Raw genomic sequence first — 22,741 nt, 5'->3', positions numbered from 1 at the left:
TTTCTGGGAAAAAATACACATTGCAGTATTTTTGTTTTTGCTGCAGGTCAAGTTGTAGTTCAGCATGGAAAGTAAACACGTCCCTTTGCTCAGCTGCGGCTCACATATTTGGAGTCTCCATGTGCCCTCTCGGTGGTCACGGGGGACGAGGGTTTGCGCCGTGGGTACACAAAGAACACAAAGGCGGCATAGAAACGCGGGGCCCTCTCGGGGCTCGGCCCTGGGCAAGGCTGATTAGGAAGTTGGTGCTGGAGCCGAAGAAGAAGGAGTGGTCGGAGGGGTGGAGAGGCCTTCAGAGAAGGAGTCGTGGGAAGAGAGTGAGGCTGTTCAGGGAGGTGCTGGCCGCCAGAGGTGGTCTGCAGGGACGAAGCACTTTCTCCCCAGGGGGGGCCTCCACTGCGTAGGTATAAACATTAGGAGACCTGTGTTTGTTTGGGGAGGCACTTATTACCTTACATGCCCATCAGTTTGATGACTGTGTAAGCGGGGCCTATCAGCACACGGCGAATGCAGAGATAGCTGGGGAAGAATCTCCAGGAAAAACCACCTGTATGGAAGGCAGCTTCCTTCCTTCTCTCCAGACAGAGCAAAGACTGTTCTCTCAAAAAGTAGCCTTTTTTTAAAGGAATTAATAAAGTAATGGAAGCTGGCAGAGAAACAGCACCTGGGTAAAACTTTCGGCATGATGAGATGACTGTGTGTGGAGCATGCCAAGTTATGTACATAGACATGTGTGTGTGTTTCATAATCAACTTCACCTTTATCAACAGTAGCAAACATTTAATGATCACATCTGTGTTCCATGCGTCGTGTTGGGCATTAGGGTTAAAACAAACTGAGAGGGAGAAGTGAGCTATGTGAGGTCCTGAGAGTGTCCTGTAGTGTGTGTGCCTGGATGTATATATGCACACATACATACACAGACATAAAATATAGGCAATATTCTGCTATATTTACATATTTTATATATTATATAAATATTACGTTTATGTAGCATAAAAGAATGTGTATATTCTTTTAATCTCCAACACAGTCTTGTAGAATTAAGTATTTTTATGCCCTGTTTTAATGCATGAGTATACTGAGTTCTCTCTGACCCAAAGCCTAGACTCCTTCTAGTAATTGATGATGAAGATGATGATGATGATGAGAGTTACTATTGGTTGGACACTTAGATGTGTCAGGCATATGGCTACTTGCAATGTATATTCTCTCTCTTAAAAATTCTAACAGCCCTGAAGAAACTGTGACCCAGAGAGGTCAGGAAACTTGTCTGAGATCACCTTGCTAGTTGTAAAACACCAGAGATTTGAACATAGCTCTTTCTGACTCTCAAACTTTTGTTGTAAACCACTGATTCCCATATAAGAAAGCTAAAAAGTAACCTCTCTTAAATGACAAGAAAGTGGTACAAACAAGTAGTTTATCTTCAGTAAAATAGAAATTTAAAAAGGAGAAAGAACGGGCTGGCCCCATGGCCGAGTGGTTAACTTGGTGTGCTCTGCTTCGGCGGCCCAGGGTTTCACCGGTTCGGATCCTGGGTGCGGACACGGCACCGCTCATCAGGCCATGCTGAGGGGGCATCCCACATGCCACAACCAGAGGCATCACAACTAGAATGTACAACTATGTACTGGGGAGCTTTGGGGGGAAGAAGAAGAAGAAGAAAAGAAAGAGAAAATTGGCAACAGTTGTTAGCTAAGGTGCTAATCTTTAAAAAAAAAAAAAAAAGAGGAAGAGAAAGAAGAAAATAAATGGCCAATGTATTTTTTCAAAAATCTAGTTCTATATTTTTAGCCACCTTTTTTTTCAGATTGTGCAAACCCTCCTGAGAACACTCAGTTGAACAGTTGAATAGCCTACAGTGCTTTGTTTGCGGCCGACGTCCTCAGCAAAGACAGAACAGGCGCAGAGTTCTGCCATACTCTTTCCCTTCTTTCCTCTGTGCTGTTCAGCTCCCTCTCTTTATTCTTGATATATCATTTTATTTTATTTTTATTTATGTATTTTTTTAATTTTTTTTTTCTTTTTGAGGAAGATGGCCCTGAGCTAACTGCTGCCGATCCTCCTCTTTTTGCTGAGGAAGATTGGCCCTGAGCTAACATCTGTGCCCATCTTCCTCTACTTTATATGTGGGACACCTACCACAGCATGGCGTGCCAAGCGGTGCCATGTCCGCACCCAGGATCCAAACCGGCGAACCCCGGGCCACCAAAGCGGAATATGCGCACTTAACGCTGTGCCACCAGGCCAGCCCCATCTTGATATATCATTTTAATTGTGTAAGCGTAGTCACTTTCAGGAACCTCTGAAGATCTCGGACCAGCACATAATATTCTTTCAGGTCCTTCTGAAGACTTTTGAAATCCATATACTACCTGTGGGGCTCAGGAATTTATTGATGATATTACTGACAATACTATTGGTTTACCTTTCCTTGTATTTTAAAATCATGTAAGAGAACATTTTCTACTATGCTAAAACTCTACAGAGTTAACAAATATTGGAGTTTTAAAAGAAAAGGACTGGCTCCTCCTTTCATTCAATAATCGTTGGTTGCTCTTCCTTAAACGAACAGAGGCCAAGAGTCCCTGGAACCTGACTGACTGTGTAGGAAGGGCTCGTGAAACTTCAGGCTGCAGTATGTTCATAGAAGACATCCACAAGTGCCAGCCCCTCATTTGACAGATGAGGAATGCCAGACCCTCATTCTCACCTCTTTAAAATCTGATGTTTTATTATATTTTTTCAAATCCATATCGTGATTACACAAAGGGAGAGACAAGTTGCAGCATTCCTTCCTCAGTGGAGGAAAACTTCAAGTATGGAAAGCGACCCACCCAGAGTCACAGAATCACTCAGCAAAGTTGAGGCTTTGTTTGTGTTCTGTAATGGATGCTGCCTTCCGCTTAAACACCACCCCAGGGAGTTCTTCATTTCGAATGTTTATGCCTCTATGACATTTTCAAGCTGTTATGGAGATTCCTCTTAAGATGTTGCTGAACTGACTATACAATTTAGTTCATTTAAGTTTTCCTCATTAGTCATTTGTCTCATTCTCTAATAATTTTCTCTCCTTTTTTATGGGCTGTGTTTATGGCAGAAAGGGAACAAGAAGGCTGTGGTTTTTTGGGTAAAATTAATCTTTTTGAAGCCAGTATTCAGTTCTTTGTACATTTATCCAGACCATCCTTAGGCCTGCCTTTATTGCCAGATTTTTAAAAATAAATTCATTATTACCTTTTTAAATGTTGTTACTGTGTCTGAATATATAAATGTAATTATTTGAATGGCAAGTCCCTCTGGGAGTAAATTGAATACATGTTCCTGGTGTGAATTAACAGATGATGAAATAAAATGTCTCTGGACTCTAAATTCTAATAAACTTTCATAAACTGTGATTTAAAATTCAGCAGATGCGTTCAAGGCCACGTTTGGGATGTGCCTCTCCTACACCCTGCTCCCTCCACTCTGCCACCTGCCACCAGAGGCAGATCCTGTAAACTTCTCTCAGCTCTTTTTCTCCTCCCAGGAAGCTCTGACCTCTTCCAAGAAGAATCCAGAGAATTCATTGATTCAGACTTTCTAAGAATTAAGGGAGCTTTGAATCCCCTGGGAGTGTGGAGGCTTGATGGAGAGTGGGTGCCTAGAATGGTGAAACAACCTTGATTGCACATTGGAGTCACGTGGGGGACTTTGAAAACAATGGATACTGGGGTCCGGTTTCCAGTAATTTTGATTTAATAGGTCTGGAGTGTACGCTGAGCTTCTGGATTTTTAAAATCCCCCAGGGGATTCTAATGTGCTGCCAAGGTTGAGAATTATTATTCTAGCAATATGGTTCCAAATAGCACGCATCAGAATCACCTGGAGGGCTTGTTCAAACACAGATTGCTGGGCCCCACCCCCAGGTCTGATGTAGGGCCTTAGAATTTGCATTTCTAGCAAGTTCCCAGGAAATGTTGATGTGCTGGTCGGTGGACCACTGTTTGAGAACCACCACTCTGGAGCAGTTTGTCTCAAACTTTATGGTATATCTGAGTTACCTGGGAATCTTCCTGAAATGCAGATTCTGACTCAGTATGACTGGCATGGGGGTCTGAGTCTCTGCAGCTCTAACAAAATCTCAGGAGATGCTCATGCTGCTGGTTCAGGGTCCAGACTTTGAGTAGCAAAGCTCTAATCTGAAGCATCATTTTCAACCCAGTTCAGTAATATCCTGCATAGGAGAGATGTGTGGTCTAGGAGATTCCTAGAGGCACCATGGGGCTCAGCATACAGCTTGGACTACTTAGTAGTGGCAGGCAGAGATCTGGAGGGCTCAGTGCTGCTTTGGCATTTGGCCAGCAACCATTTGCCAGGATGTTTGAACATGCCTTTGGCGAAGCTCTATTGTCAGTAGGGAGCTTCACTGTAAAGATTCTCAGTTTGCTTGGAGGAGTAATGCAGTAGTTCTCAGCCCTAATCACTCAATAGAATCACCTAGGGAGCTATTGAAACAAATATTAATTCCCATGCTTCTCCCCCAGAAATTGTGATTTAATTGATTTGAGGTGGGATCCAGACAGTGGTATTGTTAAAAGCTTTGTAAATGATTCTAATGTGCAGCCGGAGTTGAGAACCACTGAGTGAAAGAATCACATGTTGTAGTCTTAGAGATCATTTAATTACTTTTCTTTATATTTGGCTAATTTATGTTCCACTGTGATGCAAACTAACTTTATTAGGTATTTGGAAACAATTTAATATGGTATCTTTAACAAACCACCAAGAAAAGGCTCTATGTAGATGCCATCACTGTTAAGTCCTAAATTCAAAGTAAAAGAAAGTGCTGGGAAAGTACAGCTGGTGTTTGTGAACGAGCTGAAATATATGAAATATTTCTGGGACTGTATCAGCAAGCCTGATTTTTTCCCCTCGGGGTTATGATGGTGCGGAACAAGTCTTCACCGCGAAGCTTGCCAAAAAAGGTTATGATAAAATCATGGAATGTGAATGAAAAGAATTCACAGTGTAACTTTAAAGGAATCAGTCTCTAAATTTAAAAATGTAGGGATGACATATGTCTTGCATTTGTAATAGAAGTTTTCAGAACAAAATAATGCTGGCTACAAGATAGCTCCTCCTTTTATCGCATGGTGTCTCTAAGGCCAAGGAGCCAGTGAGATATGGGGGATGAGCAACCAGAACGTGACAAGGACACACCCAGGACCCCAAGGCTCTTTATCTTTGCAAATTAACCTTGCGTTCTACATTTGAGCATAAATGTAGCCATTGACTAAACATAAAAATACCAGGAAGGCTGAGTAGGAAAGTTCAAGTTCCTTTTGCTTTCAGCATTGGGAACTAGTGGGAAGATTAATGGGCTTCAGAGGCTGTGCCACTTGCTTGGTGACCTTGGCCTGGTGTCTTAGCCTCTCTGTGCCTGTCTCCTCATCTGTCAAGTAGGACGATGTCATCTCTTTTTCACATGGGAGTGAGAAGGTGTGTGAGGCGGAGGGGCATGGTGCCTCACACATAGAAGGTGCCCAATTAGTGGAGATTGCTTTCATTTCTCTTGCGTGATCATGAGAGTTGAATCCTTAATAACAGAAACATTAGCCGTCAAAATACTTTTCTTTATTGATATTTTCTGCCTGTGAATTATACTAGTTTAGATTTCTTCTTAATAACCATGAGGTATATTTGACTACTTAAAGAGTAGGCTCTCTCTTGCCTTAGTGTCTCTATCTTTGCTGTTCTCCGTGTTTGGGACACTCTTGCGCTGCTGTTGGCGTGCCTTCTCTCTTCTTTCCCGCAGGTCTCTGTGTAGGTGCCGTGTCTTCAGAGAGACCTGCCCTCACACACCTGACGAATGCAGTGCACCTGCATCCCTGATTCTGCTTCGAAGCATTTATTGCCACCCAGCTTCCTGCTGGGGAGCTCATTGTTTATTGTCTGTTTCTTCTGGAGTTGTAAATCCAAGAAGGCGAGGACTTTGCTTTATTCCCTGCTCTAAGCCTTGTGCCTAGAACCCCTGACACATGGAAGTCATTCAGTGAATATTTGTTGAATGAAGAGTGAAAGAGGGATTGGAAAGGAGTTCATAGATTGCACCTCAGCTGGTCCCATGAGGAGATTTGTCTCCCAGGACCACCAAGTGGGTGAGAGCCCTTGTGATACCCTGTGCTGTTGCTGTAGCTACTCCGGGACTTCAAATTGTAAGGGACACCAGAGTGAGGTGTTGGGAAAAGAAAGATCTCAGACTCTTCCCCTCTTTACTCTGGGCTCCACCTACTCAGCTCTGTGCTATCAAGTCTGATCTGGATTTGGGATTCCTTGAACTATCTGTGCAATTAGAACTCCCAGGGATTGTCTCAGAATGATCATGTGCACAAGGATGATTTAAAATCATGCACTTGCGTCAGAGAATCGGCATAGATTTCAGGAAAGGATAGAGTACCCAGCGGCGTCAACTTTGTAGTTGACTATCTAAATTTTACTAGTCCATTTTTATGCTGCCTGTTTTCCATTAATAAATGTGCAGCATATCTGTTGTTATTTTCAAGTAACCATTTTAAGAGATTTTGAAAGAGCAGGAAGGTTTCAGTGTCAGATGCATGGGACTCTACAAAAATTGAAGTATCGAGAATCTGGCAATATGATTTTTCTCTTCTCCCTTTTTCTTTTCCCGTCTTGTAGTTTTTCATTTGCCTTTGGTTTTATTTAGTTAGTTTAAGCAGAAAACTCTTGAATGCCTTTGCTACTTGTAGATCATGATAGTACTTTCCCTATTGACAAAAGGTCTACAACTGGCCAAGATACAGTCACACAGGTTAAAGTGGCCAGGATGGATACAAACTTTCCACTATTGTTGTAAGATTGCTTTCATGTTGGGTGACCCTGTCAATATTTTAGGAGCTAACCTCTTAAAGGAAGGTTATTAATATGATGAAACCAGCTTATTTTCCCTGAATTACCCCTGTTGCAAGTGATATGTCACTTTAGTCTTTCCATATCTGGGGCAGTTTTTGTTGTTGTTTTTTAAGATGCCAATTGCAAAGTGTTACCAAGGCAACCAGACTGAACAGCTTGTTAGTTAACTTAAGTATTATATGTAGATTTGTTAGACACCATAGGAAAAGAATCAGGTGAAGCTTCTGTTTTCAAATAGATAAAATTAAAAATTCAGAGGCAGTGTCAGAAAAGCCTTCTAAATGATGGAAAATACATGATGTGACTGTAGTTTTCTCCTTATTTTCTCCATGGAAGAGAGATGGACTAAAGACACACATGAGTAAATGAAACCTAATGGAAGAATGATCTAGAAACAGGCTGAGAAAGAAAGTATCAGAAAAATAATTCCTGATGCTATGGTAACCATAGTTGGGTTTAAGTGATAGGCTGATGGCTGGTTGGGGGAAGGGAAGGATGCTGAGTGAGTGAAGGTTCTAGGTAATCTATAGAAAGGTGAATAGAGTGTTGAAAGAAAAGAAGAATAAAGCCAAGAAATTTAAAAACTACAAAAGAAAAAAAGATTTAGATCTTAGAAATGTAAATTCTTTGAAAGCATCATTTTACATTTGTCAAGTCAGTATAACAGGCTTGAATCTTGGGCCTGCTAGTCATGAAGTAATAACACAGGCTTGAAAAATTAAAGTGAAACTCTTAGAAATATGGGAAGTTACTGGTTCATGGTGGGAGATTTTTATAGATCCTTTTTCGAAATCAGATAAAAAATGTAAGATATAGGTGATCTGAATGTCATAATTAAGAAGCTTGATTTAATAGATTTGCAAGTTTGTATCCACTAAACAGAGAATACAGGTTCTTTTCAATTGGCCATGTATTTTGAAGTTGGCCAGAGGCCACATACGTGCACATGCCAAAAAAACTCAAGAAATTAATAGTAGAAAATTGTGTAGCCTACATTCTCTGGTCAACAGCGTGGTAAAACTATAAATTAATCAAAAAAGGAAAGCCAAAAAAACTACCTGTGTAGCAATTCACTAACACTCTTCTTAAAAGTCTTTCAAGAGGAAATCAAAGTTGAATTATAGATTATATAGAATTGAGTTACATTGGGAGTAATACATGTCAAAAATTAAAATATAACCAAAGCAACATTTGACTAAAGTATTAAAATCATAGTTAATTTTTTTTTTATTTCTAAGAAAAGAGAAATAGAAGTGAACTAAGCATTAATCTTAAAACACCAGAGAAAAACCAAAGAAATAACCTGGAAGACAAAGAAGGAAGAGATTGAAAAACTTAAAAGAACTAATGAACATATAAACTACAAAAAGAAAGCTTCATCAAGAAAGCCTACAATGACTGAAAATCTAGATGAATTAGATGCTTTTTACTAAAATATGTTAGTACAGATGATTCTCAAAGAAGTAGGACACCCAAGTAAGAACCAGAGAAGAAATCTGGCCCTTTGCCCTTTAAAAAAATATACTGAGTTCAGATAGTTTCACAGGTGGGTTGGATGAAAACATCAAAGAATAAGTAATTCCTGTGTTATTTAAACAGTTTTACAGCTGAGAAACAGGTAGAATGATAAACAGCTCACTGAAAGAGTTAGTGTAACTTTGAACCTAAGACTGATGAGGCCAGCACACACACACAAAAGAGAGAGCGACAGGCTAATATTACTCAAGCTTATAAATTTAAAAATCTCAAAATCTAGTAGGATCTTTAAAAACAGAGATCTTTCTAAGAAAACAAGGATGATTTAAAATCTGCTAATTGATTATATCAATAAATTAAAGGAAAAGCCGATATGATTATCTTGAGAAAAGTTGGAAAAACACTTAATAAGATTTAATCCTCATTTTTAACATTCTTAAATCCCTTCGCGCTCTGATTCACTTATGGTTCAGAGTGTCTCTGGTAGCCTACCTTATCCCACTTGTATTACAGAGTCAGTTCTTAAGAAGTAAATAACTCTCTCAAGGCTTGAACTGCCAAACACACATCCACAGGTGACGATGTTGTGACGGTTAAACGTAAAGAGCAGAATAACTAAGGAGATGTAATATGTTGGATTTTAATGGAAACCTGTTTTGTTGAAGCATGTATTTGAAAAATCTGATTATACATACCAAATATTTTGCAGAATAAGAGTGTGTTGGAATGTGATACAGAATAAATTAATTACAGCACATTCACAAGAGTAGGAATTAATTGCTATTTGCAATTAAAGTCAGAGAGATTGTATTAATTATGAGACAATGTGCCTGTGTTTGCCAGACAAGCCATCTACTGAATGTACTTTACAAACTCCATCTCTATCAGTCCCCGTACAGTCAAGATTCGCTTTCTCCTCCTCAGCTTTTTTATTTGTTCTGCCCACATTGACGGGGATCTGAGAGTGGAAGTCCTCATTATGTAATCATGTTCTCTTTTCAAGGCAGTTCCTTGAGATTATAGTATGAGAACAGGATAAGTGGATCCTCCCTCTACTCTGCTGCAGCCACACTGGCCTCCTTGCTGGGACACCAGGAGTGCATTAAGCATTCCCTCTGCTGGGAAGCTCTTCTCCCAAATACCTCCATGGCTCACCCCCTCACTCCTTCAGGTCCTTATTTAAACTTCAGCTTCTCAGTGATGCCTCTTCTGACCAAATTGTAACAACACCCCCCCCCCCCCCGCCCATTCTTCCATGCACTCCATTTCTCCCTTTCTCTATTCTGATTTTCCCCATAGCATTTACCACCTCTGCTACTGTATAGTTTGCTTATTCATAATGTTTACTGTTTATTTTATGTCACACTCTGCTGCATTGTAAACTATGCGAGGGCAGGCATCTTTGTTTTCTTTATAGTGTATCTCAAGCTGCTGGAACAGCAGATGCTCAATAAATATTTTTGAATGAGTTACTAGAACTACGGGTATGAAGGCTCTTCTCTACTATCTATGGTTAGACAGGAAGTAGTTAGACAAGGAAGATCGACAGTGAAATGAAAGATAGAGCGATCGAGGTAGAAAATGACCTGAGGAACAGGGTTGGTTTTGGAAATAGATCTACCTGTGTGGTATCAAGAGCTAAGTGAACTGGAGGTGAGGAGGCCCGGATTCTTGCTTTAATCTCACCACTGACCTTAGGTAGGTGACTTGAACTCTTGGGTCTCAGTTTCTTTATCTACAAAATGGGGAGACTAAACTAGGTGACCTCTGGGAAAGACAGAGCTCATGGAAATTTACCCCAATACTACATGGCATCATTTTCACCCAACAATTTCTGACCCACCTCCCCGCCCCCAAGGTCATAAGGCTGTGGTGGTGTACTTTGGGTTTATTTCTGTCTTTTCCTCAAGGACTTTATGTTGCTGCAGGTTTCTTAAAAGTTTAAACCAAGAAATTGAGCTATGGAGTGGGGCCGCAGAAGCTAGGGCTTTGCTACCCAGTCCTAAAGTCTTCGGGTGTTACCCATCTCGATTTATTTTTCCTGTCTCTACAATCGAGGCGTAGCAATAGGTCAGTACAGAATACCAGAGAAAGGGGAATGGGGTGCATTTAATGGATCTCTGCTAGAGATAGAAACATACCAGATATCATTTAGGGAAATTACTTGGGAATTTGGCTCATTATCTGTCTTGCTAAGCTGCCACATCATAGAATCATATAATCTTAAGAAGTTCATCTCAAAATTCAGGCATGGAGGTCGAGTCCTTTCCTGTTGATTATCATACCTGTGTCCAGTCCCTGAAGTAGCCGTGATTTATTTGTGAGTCTATTTTGGTGTTTAGACATACACTATGTTCAAAGAATAGCCCTTAAAATCCTTTTTAAATTCAAAAGTCTTTCAGTTAGTCAATGACGAAGTCCGGTTTTCAGATTCTCCAATCATGTGGGCATCTTCCCTTCGCCTTTCTTCAGTTTGGTCAACACACTGGACATTGATTGTTCAGACGAGTGAGGGGGAAGGTGGAGAAGAAGGCATCTCCAGGCTGACAGTTGGGTGTCATGAGCACATCTTGGGAGAGATGTGCATGGTCGGCTGAGCTGAGTTTGAGGGTTTTCACTGCATTTGTTTCTCTACCCTCCTCTTTGGCTGGTAGATAGATCATCAGAACTGCCTGTGCTTCCCACACAAGTGCCCCCCACTGCCCCTGGGCACGTGCTAAATTCTTTCTCTCCCATTTAGAAGAGAAGCCCGATTGCTCCAAGGCCCGCTGTGAAGTCCAGTTCTCTCCACGTTGTCCTGAAGATTCCGTTCTGATCGAGGGCTATGCGCCCCCGGGGGAGTGCTGCCCCTTACCCAGCCGCTGCGTGTGCGACCCTGCGGGCTGTCTGCGCAAAGTCTGCCAGCCAGGCTACCTGAACATACTGGTGTCCAAAGCCTCAGGGAAGCCGGGAGAGTGCTGTGACCTCTATGAGTGCAAGCCAGGTACGCGCAAGCGTTGTCTCCGCACCATCAGAGGGAGTGGGGCCTCCGCAGCCAGCCCTGGCCTCTCCCTCCCCGTGAAGATGGCCATTCTCCTCCGTACCGTGCGAGCCTGCTGCTTTGGGCTAATGGCAGCCTGGCTTCTGGCCTTCTAGTCAGAGAACCAGAGTGATAATCCCCTGGTCCATACGCGCCTTCAGGGAGGGACCCTGTCTTTTTCTCTTTTCTTTTTTTTTTTTCTCCTTCAGAGTGTGCTTGATGGGGGACATGGGGCTAAAATTTATGGTACTGTGGCTACCTGCTTCATTTCCCCAGAGAAGGTCATAGCTCTCATTTGCAGATATATCTGTCACTTTAAAGGATTAGATTTTAAAAACTCATCGTACATAAAACAGTTATTTTTAGATAAATATATGCATCAAAATGCCAGACGTTTCATAATGAAATACTCAGCCCCAATCTTTCTCCTTGCCATTTCCCCACCATTCGTCCATTGACTTTTTACAGCATGTGCTAAGTCATCTTTGACTGTTTACTCACCTTCTTTGCCACATTTGATTAGTTGTCATGTCCCAGCTGTTTCTTGCTTTATGTTATTTCTAACATCCTTGTTCTTGTGGCGGCAGTTCTATTGTGGTCTGTAAACAGGTCTGTAGTGATTTCCTCTTTGCAAGTTTCTAACCAGTGGTCAGATTTTTTTTTAACTGCTAGGTAAATACTTCAAGCAAAGCAGTCCCTTGTCCATCTCTTGAGCTGTTCTATCAGAAACGCCTGTAGCTGACTGTCACCATGCATGTAACCGCTATCCGTTTAACTCTCTGTTTCTCTCTGCACCTTCCTCTTAACTCTTAAATGTCTTCTTCCCGCTTTCCTTGCACAGAATATTTGGGACAGACTGCAGTTCTCTAACATTGATGGAAATAAAAATGCCAGTGCGAGGACAGGGTTTCTGGGAAGCAAGGAAACTGCAGAAATTTGTCAAGAGCCAGTGTTTGATTTGGGGACTCAAAATTCCAGTACCTGTCACAGTAAATGGTACGTCTCTTTGCCCCTTTCAGTCTTCAGCGTGGACTGCAGCACCGTGGAGTGCCCCTCTGTTCAGCAGGCCGTGTGCCCCCTGGATAGCTACGAAACTCAAGTCAGACTCACCGCGGACGGTTGCTGCACCCTGCCAACAAGGTCGGTGTGTCATCAGTGTATCAAGTTTTCTCCTCTGTCTTGTGTGTTAGCATCATTGAAGGCACAGTTTCAAGCATGCAGTTCGTTTTCCCCAGGTATTAGGGAAAGCTAGTATTCTCCTGTTTCTGTGGAGAAATCACTGAACTGTTACCATGACTTGTAATTATGTTTCGTTCCTCGGATCAGAGCCAGGTGTCATCAGGTTAAGTCATTAATCCTTCCAGATTCTTCACGTCGGGGTGCCTGTGCACTTGGGCACACTGGGAACTGTGCTGGCAAATATGCCCCTCAGAATGTAGTCAGGGAGGCAGTGAGGAACCGCTCCATAGTAGGCATGTCATCTGATCCTCTGCAGTGAATCATATAGGTGCTTAACCATTGTGTCCAGCGGGATAAAACGTTGTGTGTAGAATTGCAATCATAGAATTGCTCCCCGGGGGTCCTTGACGCTGGCAATCACACATCTGCCCGGACCTATTACTTGCTGAGGCAAAGAGGAGTCTAAATTCTTATAATGCTTTCTGGAGTGACAAACACATCTCTCTTTGTCTTGTTGGGAAAGAAAGCGACTGTCCTTTTAGTCCTAGTAGCAGGATGTCCACTTGGCCCTACAGGACCAGGCTTCCTCCAGAAGGTGAGGGTCTCCAGGTCCTGTCCTTGACAGTCCTCGTAGCACCGCCACGGAGCTGGCCCTGCGTGCTCTGCTTAGGAGAAAACCGTCCTCTGGAATGTGGGGTTTACATTCTGTTTCCCCCACTGCGAGGCTCTCCCCTCTTCCTGCCGTGACCTCCCCTCAGCCTTTTCCAGGCCACTAAGCCATCATTGTGACTAAGTCATCTCATTTCTTTCAACTTTTGCTCTACATTTAATATCCAGAGTTAAAAGGGTGCCTTTAACTCCATTCCTAACCTCTCTCTGCCTCAGTCCCAGTCCCGGTGCTGGGCACTTAGCATCTAGGTGTGTTGCATGAGTAATTATGATTATATGAATGCTTTGATAAGATAGGAATCTGTATGGCCCCGTAGTTAAGGTAAGTATCAATTATTTGTCCATAATTGGAGTAGACAGCCAGAGTTTGTTCTAAGGATTAATTTTTTCTTCTCTTAAAATGCCTTAGTTCTTTGGCACCTCTTAATCTTTGTCCTGTCAGAAACCCTAGGATTCTCATAGACATATCTCACATGACTTGCCCTCGCCTTTATACTGTATCGTAAAACAGATACACAGATTTTTATGAAGATAACAGACGAACAGTGGCACATAAGAACAGTTCTTCTGACATTAGGATGTGATCATTTATATGAAGATGCTTGCCAAGGGGTGGAGTATTGTGCAAACATCAGGTATTACTAAGCGGTGGAGGAGGAAAATGGAGCATTACTAACGGTAACAGATGTCCCTTCAAGGTCTTCGTGAAAAGGAAGGTGGCACATTATGTTAGAGAACCTAATTAATCAAAACTCAGCCAGTTCTTAATTAACAAGTCCTTCAGTGAGGAAAAGGGACAATTCTCAGTTCACTATTATAAACATAGTGTAGCACCATCTGCATGAAGGAGGCACAGGAGGCTACTTTTTCTGTTGCTCTAGGGGGTCGAAATGGGTAGAAGCTTCAGGAAGACATGTTTAATCTCAGTTTCAGGAAAAAAAATTTCTCACAACTAATAATGTACAGTAATGCATCGGGCTGCTTCCTGAGATAGACTGAGCTCGCTGGAGCTGGGTGGATTTCTTCCAGTCTGGATGGCCACCTGCCAGGAATGCTTAGAAACAGTGTTACCTTGGAAAGGAGGTTCAACTAGATGCCTTCCATTTCATCTCCAAGCTTTTGTGAGTCTTGTGAATGTACACCTTAGGATGGTTGTTATTGTGTTGACGTAATTTCCACCTGGGCATTCAAAACTAAGTGGTCAGTTAAGTGCGTCTCTAATGAAGAAATGGAAATCACGGAGAAGGAAGTCATTCAGAATCCTACTGTAAATTATTTGCGGGGAAGGGACAAGTTCTCACAGCTCTGTAGCTTCCTGTATTTCGCTAGTCAGTGACCCATACTCACCCCCTGCCCCTTCTCCATGTGCATCCTGTGTTCCCACTTGAACAAGCCCCTCCCCCTGCTCTCTCATGCTCTGTGCCTTTGCATTTGAACTTGACTCTTCCTGGAGTGCCTTCCCCTTTTACAGCTTCTACGCCTCCTTCAGGACTGCATTTCCTTCTCTTTGAAGTGTTCTCTTCTGCAGCCCCTGAGGATGACTGAGGTGTCACTCCTCTGCTCCCTTGTGTTTTAATTCCCCAGGGGTCTCTTTATCATGGCACTCTTCATAAACATTGAAATCATTGATGTTTTTGGTCAATCTCTCCTCAGTGTGGTTCTCGAGAGAAAGCAGTATTTTGTAGCCTCTACTACCTAGAATAAGACTTGATGTGATATGTCAACCATTTATGAATGAATGAATGAACAGGCCCACTCTTAGCCCTGATGACTTATATGTTGAAGGAAGGAAAAGGAATGAATATTTTTAGTTTCTTGTTATCTGTCATTGAGTGGTGATATTACTCCTTGTCTCAGTTTAAAACGCTTGCGGTTTTTCCGCAGCCCCCTCTTTATGGCCCAGTTCTCGATACTGCAGAAACCCTCCATGCCAAGCTCGGAGCTCACCTCTCAAAGCATAAGATGCCCTTACCTCTCCCTTCCCTTTTCTAATATCGTTCGTCCTGCAGGACTCCAGTTAAATTCTACTTTACCCACAAGGTCTTCATGCTTCAACCAAAACCCATCCCACTCCCTGGAAACTCCCAACATATCCTTTTCCATGTTGCCAATGAATTATATACTTCCTTGCATTGTTATTTAACTGTTACATGCAGAAAGCCTTGTCTCCACAACTAAAGGACACTTCTAGAGGTCAGGAGTTATGTCTTCTTTCCTCTCCTCTATGTATGCATTAATACTGAATGAATTGGTAAATGTAGAGTGTACTCAGACTACGGCTTAACCTAGCATAGCGTATTAAGCGGGTTCCCACTTACTGAGGAGGATGATAGACAGATCACCCTTTGACAAGAGAATAAAACCCAAACAATCATGTGAAAATGGAAACAAAAAGGAGTGAGCCTACTATGTACTAATAATAATATTTTAAGAGAAAAAAACTACATAACTTTATTCTTGCGTGTGATCCATGTCAAAGGTTCTCTCTTTTAAGAGCATGATGTTTAGGTATAAAGAAGAGCATTTTAGAATATTTAAAATTCTGTTATGATTATTTGACCTTTAGCAGCATATTTATAAAGAGCATTGTTAAGAACTTAGAACCCATTTGAGATCAAAACTGATTATGTGGAGGATTCAGGGGGAAAAGGCCTTTACAAATAGGGAAAAATAAGGTAAACTATCAGACACTCCAGCAGTGGAGATACCTTAGGTGAAAATAGCAACCCCTGTTTTGTAAGGATTTATTATACTTCCGTAGACTAGAAAAGGTGTTTCTGGACTTTTCACCCTCCTCGTCTTAAAAAATAAATTCCTCACTCCTTCATTCCCATCCAAATGGAATTCCAGTCCTAGTGAGACTATTTCACCCGCTCAGCCCCCTAACAGCCTTATCTCTGTGTGAGTCATCCTTGCTCAATTTGTGAATTTTCTTTTGAGTTGTGTATTTTTAGTTCATTCATTCATTCAGTTTTTCATTCATTCATCAAACATGAGTTGAGCTCTTACAAGTGACAGACACTACCCTCTAGGTGTCCTTATCACGCAAGGATGTCTATTTCCACTTACATCCCTGACTAGTACTGGTTTTCCACCTACATCTCTCCTCTCTAAATCTAAGTTATTCCTTCTTTCCTTGCTGCCTCTCTGGTTTTTCTTAATGGTCTATCCTTCATTTTCCCCTTTTTTGCTGTCTTTTCTTCTAAACTTCATCCTGTTTAGACATCATTCTTATGTATGATATAATTGACTTTTAACTATTTTTAATTCTTCCTTCCTTCAGCTTGGCTTGCCAATTCTTTTCATCCTTTTTTCTTCTCTTAGTGCTGGAATATGCTGTGAGCTATATGACAGCTCATCATATCTTCCAGGAGGTAGTGAAAAGGAATGAGAGTGGCTCTGGGCCTTACATTGGGCCTAAACCTTGCACACTGACAAAAAGGAAAAATGAGACATGTCCATGCTCATGACACCTGATGGCCTTTGGGAGGCCCTTTGTGCATGTGTATGTACGAATGCCTCTGTGCAAAAGGAAACTTACAACAGAGAAAGTTATGTCAGATACATTGATCCAAATGATGTCTTTGCAGAGAAGGAAAAACAAGAAAGTCTTTAAGTGACAAGTAGGTTACAGGAAAAATGACAGCTTAACTGTGTAATGCACCTTGCTGTTTACAAAGCATTTTCACTTCTGTTGTTCTCATTTTATCGTCGTTCTGACTCCCTGAGGAATTTGTGCATATGAAAATAGAGATTGAGAGAATAAGTGACTTGCACAAAATCACAAATGTTCTCTGGTACAGTGGATGGAACAGGTCCAAATCTTCAACCCAGGTTACTTGACTCAAAGCGTTGTACTTTTCCACTGCAGTGTTTTTGATAACAGTATCAATGAATCTGAATTTATATCTCACCAACACATTTATATATGTCAGCATAGTACATGTTAACATAACACACATATGTTTCAGTTAGTCATTGATGTGTAACAAGCTACCCCCAAAAGTAGTAGCTTAAAACAACAAAGATTTATTATTTCTCACGACTCTGTGTTCACGACTCTGGGTGGTTCTTCTGCAGTCAGCTGGCAGGTCGTCTGGGGCTGGCAGTCTAAGGTGGCATTATTCCCATGTCTGGAAACTCAGCTGGGATAGCTGGAAGGGCCTGTCACCTCCTGTGTGGTCTTTCATCCTGGGCTTTTTCATATGATGGCAGAAGCAAGAGAGAAAGTAGCAAAGCCTCAAGGAGCCAAGACTTGGAAGTCACACAACATCACTTTCGCACATTCTGTTGGTCAAAGCAAGTCACAGGGTGAGCCCTGATTCAAAGAGTGGGGCAATCGATTCCACATCTTGATAGGAGCAGCTGGAAAGAATTTGTGGCCATTTTTAATCCACCATAACATACATTTGACCAGAATAAGTGCCTTTAGATTTCATTTTCTGATTGTAGAAAGTTAGTGGAGTGCTGCAGCTATGTGACCCTTTCCCAAAGACTAATGTCCTTCTGGTCCTGGGGCTCTGGGTCCTCAGGTGTAGTTCAGGCCACCTTGTGGTTAAGCTCCCTTCTCTTTAACAACTGCCTTTCTGCCTCTCTCTACACGATTCACCCAGCAGTAGACACGTGAGTTGGAGCCTCTGAGCACCACCTCAGCTTTAAGCATCGTTTAGCCAACCATCATTTTTACCTCCTCTCCTTAAGGAATGTTGTGACTACCTAGTTGAACTTGGTTTTCTCTCATCACGTAACGGAGAATGCCATTTTTGGATGCCAGGAGATCAGCTTGATGAAACCAGGTCAGCCTTAAAAACAAACACTAAAAAAACTCAAAGGCGTTGCATAGAAATTCTCCTCTATAGTGGTTGATTATGTGATGGTTGTCTGAGGGGAATGGACCCACCAGCCATGGTTGGAGGGTAGATGAGCCTGGGCTGAACATCTGTGCTTCCCACGTTCTCCTGTGACAACCCGCCCAAACCTCAGCCTACTTGGGCTATTTCTCAAGAAGAGAGCTCCTAGGTCACAGTTGTTTTCTCTATACCTGTCACTCTTTGCTATCTCCAATGTGTGTGCCTAGTTTTACAGTCTTCCCTTTGACTCTGTAATTTTTCACCAGTCGTTTTAGATACAGGCTTACAGGGTAGACATTAACTAGTTAAAAATCTAGACAGTAATACCTGTACCTTATTCGCTTTCACTGTAAGTCAGATGAGTTTTTCAGTACCCTTATGCCTTTTGATTTGTTATATAAATATTTTTATGTTTTTATTAAGAAGATGAATGAATGTAATATGTTATTGACAGTCACCCATTCTAAATTTATTTTAATGAGATTTGTCCCAAACTTTTTGTTCTGAAACATTCTGTTATCAGTTTCTGTCTATAAATATACATTCCTTAGAAGTTATTGAAAAAACTCCACTTGGTTATTTTGAGGTGGAAATAAATTAAGTCATTGTTTATAATGTTCAAAAACTTAAAATAGGGTTTCTCCTGGGTTGTGCACAGCACAGCAAGCCAGATTCCCAAGCTCCCTCCTGGCTCCAGCCTCTCTCTGACTAAGGGTCTGATTCTCTTCCAGAACCTATATCCGGAACATTTATATCTCTTGCTTTCTGGGACACTATACTGAAAATTCTATTTTATTTTTAAATTAAGATGCAGAAACACTTTTAACTCTTTTTTCTTAGTCCAAAATAATTTAAAATATTATATTATCTGTTAGCTAAAATGTTGACTGAACACGTGACTTTGGGTTTCACCAAAAAGTCTAATAAGATATCTTGAGCACATCAGATTTGAAGTCCAGTTCCACTCGACGTGAGGACGAGCCTGAATCTTAGTGCTCCCTCCCAGGAAGCAGGTTGTATGGCTCTCCTGTTTCAGAGATGGAGCATCGTGAGCTGGAAGGGTCCCGCCTGGTGAGTAGCAGAGCCAGGCTCTGTGAGCACAAACCATGGGGCAGCACTGTCCACCTGTGGTCCTGCCCCCTACCAGCCCCTCCCTGGCTCCACCACTCAGGCGACCTAATATTCCATGTCCTAAACTTTCCTTTATTACAGTAGTCTGGGAGCAAATGTCTACCTGTGAGTGAGCCGTTCAGCAGCTAAAGAATGCTCCTCCACACATCACCTGGTGCCGGGCAGAGAGAGCACGCCCCTGGATGTGGAGTGCTAGAGTCCAGGCCCACTTCTGCAAGAATTGGGACAAGCCTCTCCCGTTATCTGGGTCTGTTTTCTTATCCGAGAGAGAAGGACGGAAGGAGGGATTTGATGATCTCCAAAGCAACTTCTACCTTTAAATTCTCTGAGTCTCCCAAACCCTTTACAGGGGAAGGAACCCAAGCTGCTGGTGAAAGGAGACCCTAGGAAAGAAAGGAGAAGGAAATTGAAGAAAATTCCAGACCTTAGAAGATAATGGGAGATAGAAAGTTTGCATAGTGATAGGAAGGGAAGAAAGTCCAAAGGAAGTCATAAAAGAATTATGGTTACCTTTTTTTTTCATTTTCTTTAAAAAAACTTAGGAAAAGCAAAATGAAATAAACTGTTAGGCTAATGATTTTAAACCAGGGTAATCAGAACTGGCTGAATTGTGACAGCTGGGTGATAATCCAATAAAATAGATTGCCTTTTGGTTAATGGCTAGTTGAACATTGCCGGTTACTTTTTTTTTTTTTTTTCCACATCTGTAAATAGATAGTCCCTTATATAGCAGGAGCAGAGAATATCTTTCCAAAGGCTGAATCCAGAAGATAAGGATTTACTCTATTAAACTGCTCTCTAACAGAATGTGGATAGCTCTGCCTGTCAGCCTGCCTTGGTGGGTGTGTTAGGGGGAGGCTGACGTGTGCAGCATCCTCGTACCCCCACACACTCACCAGCATGAACTACATAAACCTGTGCATGGCTGCTTGCTGGCTCCCAGACCCATATTTGTACCTGTTTCTCCCCAGCTGTCACTGCTTCACTTTCCCTGAGGTTCTGTCTTTGTCTGTCTTCCCTGTCACTCCTCTTTATCCAGCTCCTCCGTATTCTTATTGCATTTTTCTGTATTTTACACTAACTTGTATACGCACACACAGCATTATATTCATGGAAGAGTTTTAGATTCTCTGTTCCTAACTTTATGATTGAACCATTCCTTTCTATGTCTCTTAAAATAAAAAATAGTCTACTGAATTAAGTTCCTTTTTTCCTTGTTTGAGCCTCAGTTTTATTTCTCTCTTATAAGGCATTGACCTTAGAGGACAATTTCCCACTCATAACCTATCATATCATAACAGCTCCAAACACTGTAACTCCAGGAAGGGAAATAAGATGAAAGGAAAATGCCAACCCCATTGTATCTGAAAGAGACTTCAGATGTACAGCCCATGACCAGAATGAAGGTTCTGAATTTCCTTTACTTTCACTATGACATCTAGGTATTCATACTGTGCTGCTTCAAATTGAAAATCTAGGGGATGTTTAGTTCCCATCCCTCAATCCTTGTTCCTTTGTGCTCTCAAGAAAATTTATCTTCTTGTTGCTATATTGTATTATGATAATAGAGTCTTAGCAGATTGCTAGCACACTGTTTCCTGTTAATAGATGTAGATACTTAGAAAAAGAGCTTTCTGAGGTTCCAGAATTCACAGCCTCAAATTGACTCATACTGGATGAGGCCAGCAGAATGGAATCTTTGGCAGGTTGTCCCTTCCCTTCAGAAGCACTTGAGTTAGATCAAAATTAATCTAACCACAAAGCTACAGTGAGTGAAAACAAGGCACAGACTTGAAAATGCTCAGTTAATGGCAAAGACTCATTGAGGACCTCATGGACGATAGACAATACTGGGCTTGCCGTGGGGTATGGTGATGAGTAAGACATGGCCCAGGCTTGAAGGAACTCACCACCTTGCAAATATCACCTCTGCCAGTTTCAAAAGCATTTCAGACCTTTGGAAGGTAATAAGAAGGGAACAGAGTAATCTGCCTTCAAGAAAAGAATCAATTAATAAAAACTGGCTTTCTACCAAGTAATGAAAACTGAATTTAAGAAAAAGCTATAAAGTAATATGCCAGATTGAAATCCAAACTAGGAAATCAAGGACCTCAAAAAGCACACACCCATATGAAAACTGATGACAGTTTTTCATATCCCTACCAATTTACCTATGGTTTTACTTGGAATCATAACCGTTCCCGTCTTACTGAGAACTCAATGGATTTTCTTATTTCTCTGCTCCCTTAACATCTGTTCTGAGTAATAGCCTTGGAGTGACAATGTCAAGAGTCCTTTAACTTTCTCTTTGCTAACGTATTACACTTAGGTGGTTGAGCTTTCCAGAGCTCCTCAGTCAGCTCTTATCTCCAGAACGTCAGCCTAGCATTCTGTTGGTTGAAGCCTTTAGGAGGATGTTGGCGGTGGGTGGGAGGATTACACAAGAGTCAGGAACATGGTATCAACGCAGGGCACATCAGCCCAGCAAGACACATGTCAAAGCCAAAAACTCCTTGAGGATGGCTTGGAGTTGACAGGTTCCTTCTCATAGCTCAGGGAGCACTCCTTAGTTCTTCTTTGAGTTCTTTAGATCATCAAATAGTATTTATTATAGACTCATATGCTTTTAACATTGTGTTAGGTAATTAGGTTGTTTGTATCATGCCTACTGAATCTAACTAGTGGAAATTGTCCCTGAATATGCACTTTCAAAAGAACTTTATCAAATTAAGAGACTTGTAATTAATTATCATGTCCATCTGTTCCCAAAACATTGTTCCAAAGAAGATGGCACTTAATAACAGTTTGGGTTTTTTTTAAGATTAGTTTGTTAGTAGACAAATTTCTCTAATTCAGTTCATTTTAGGTTGTTCCCTTTAATTTGGATAATTTATCCAGCTGCTTTTTGGGAATAAGTAAAATTAAATTATACAATATGTAAAATATGCATTAGCATAGTGCAGATTTAAAACATTCCTGACTCTTGACATGCTCTCCTGGTAGCATTCTCTTTGTTGTTAAACACATGCAGAATAAATTTGGAAATATATTTGAAGCTCTTCTTTCTCAACTAAGAAAAGAACATCTATTCTGTTGCCCTCTGTCACAGTAATTTTTGGCCCAAAGAGCAAGTCAACTCATAACTAAAAAAGCCAGAGTCTATATTAAACTCTGATGTTTTTAAAGCAAAATAATTGTAGGAATTCCATGTTGTTATTGGACTTATCCCCAGATTGAAGAAAATGTGCTTTCCTAGAAGTAAAGCCCTTGCCCATTGGAGATGAGCTATCTCCCTAGTAGAGAGTTTAATTTGTCAATAATTCACTTCAGATGTGTAAGCCCTGCACTTCCTATACTAGCGCCTTATGCCCTTTGTGTTTCACCACAAATTTGACCAATTTCTAGTCTTACTTTATATTTGTTTCAGTCCTGAAACAAAGCTCAAGGCTCTCACTCAAGTAGTCTTCAGTGGCTAGCAGTTTGGTCTGAGTAGGCCTGGCCA

The 22,741-nt window shown here is 41.4% G+C and overlaps 1 protein-coding gene across 1 annotated transcript in view; it reads left to right on the top strand.

The window, feature by feature from the left end:
* The window catches only part of CRIM1 (cysteine rich transmembrane BMP regulator 1), a 187,717-nt gene that overhangs the window by 71,976 nt on the left and 93,000 nt on the right, over positions 1-22,741 (top strand). Inside the window, exons 3-4 of the mRNA XM_044772230.2 lie at positions 11,132-11,374; positions 12,430-12,550. Coding sequence (XP_044628165.2) covers positions 11,132-11,374; positions 12,430-12,550 — 364 coding nt within the window. The remainder of the gene's footprint in view (positions 1-11,131; positions 11,375-12,429; positions 12,551-22,741) is intronic.

This window comes from Equus asinus, chromosome 6 (genome assembly GCF_041296235.1).
Source record: "Equus asinus isolate D_3611 breed Donkey chromosome 6, EquAss-T2T_v2, whole genome shotgun sequence".
Taxonomy (NCBI): Eukaryota; Metazoa; Chordata; class Mammalia; order Perissodactyla; family Equidae; genus Equus; species Equus asinus.
This window is presented reverse-complemented; position numbering and strand designations above follow the sequence as displayed.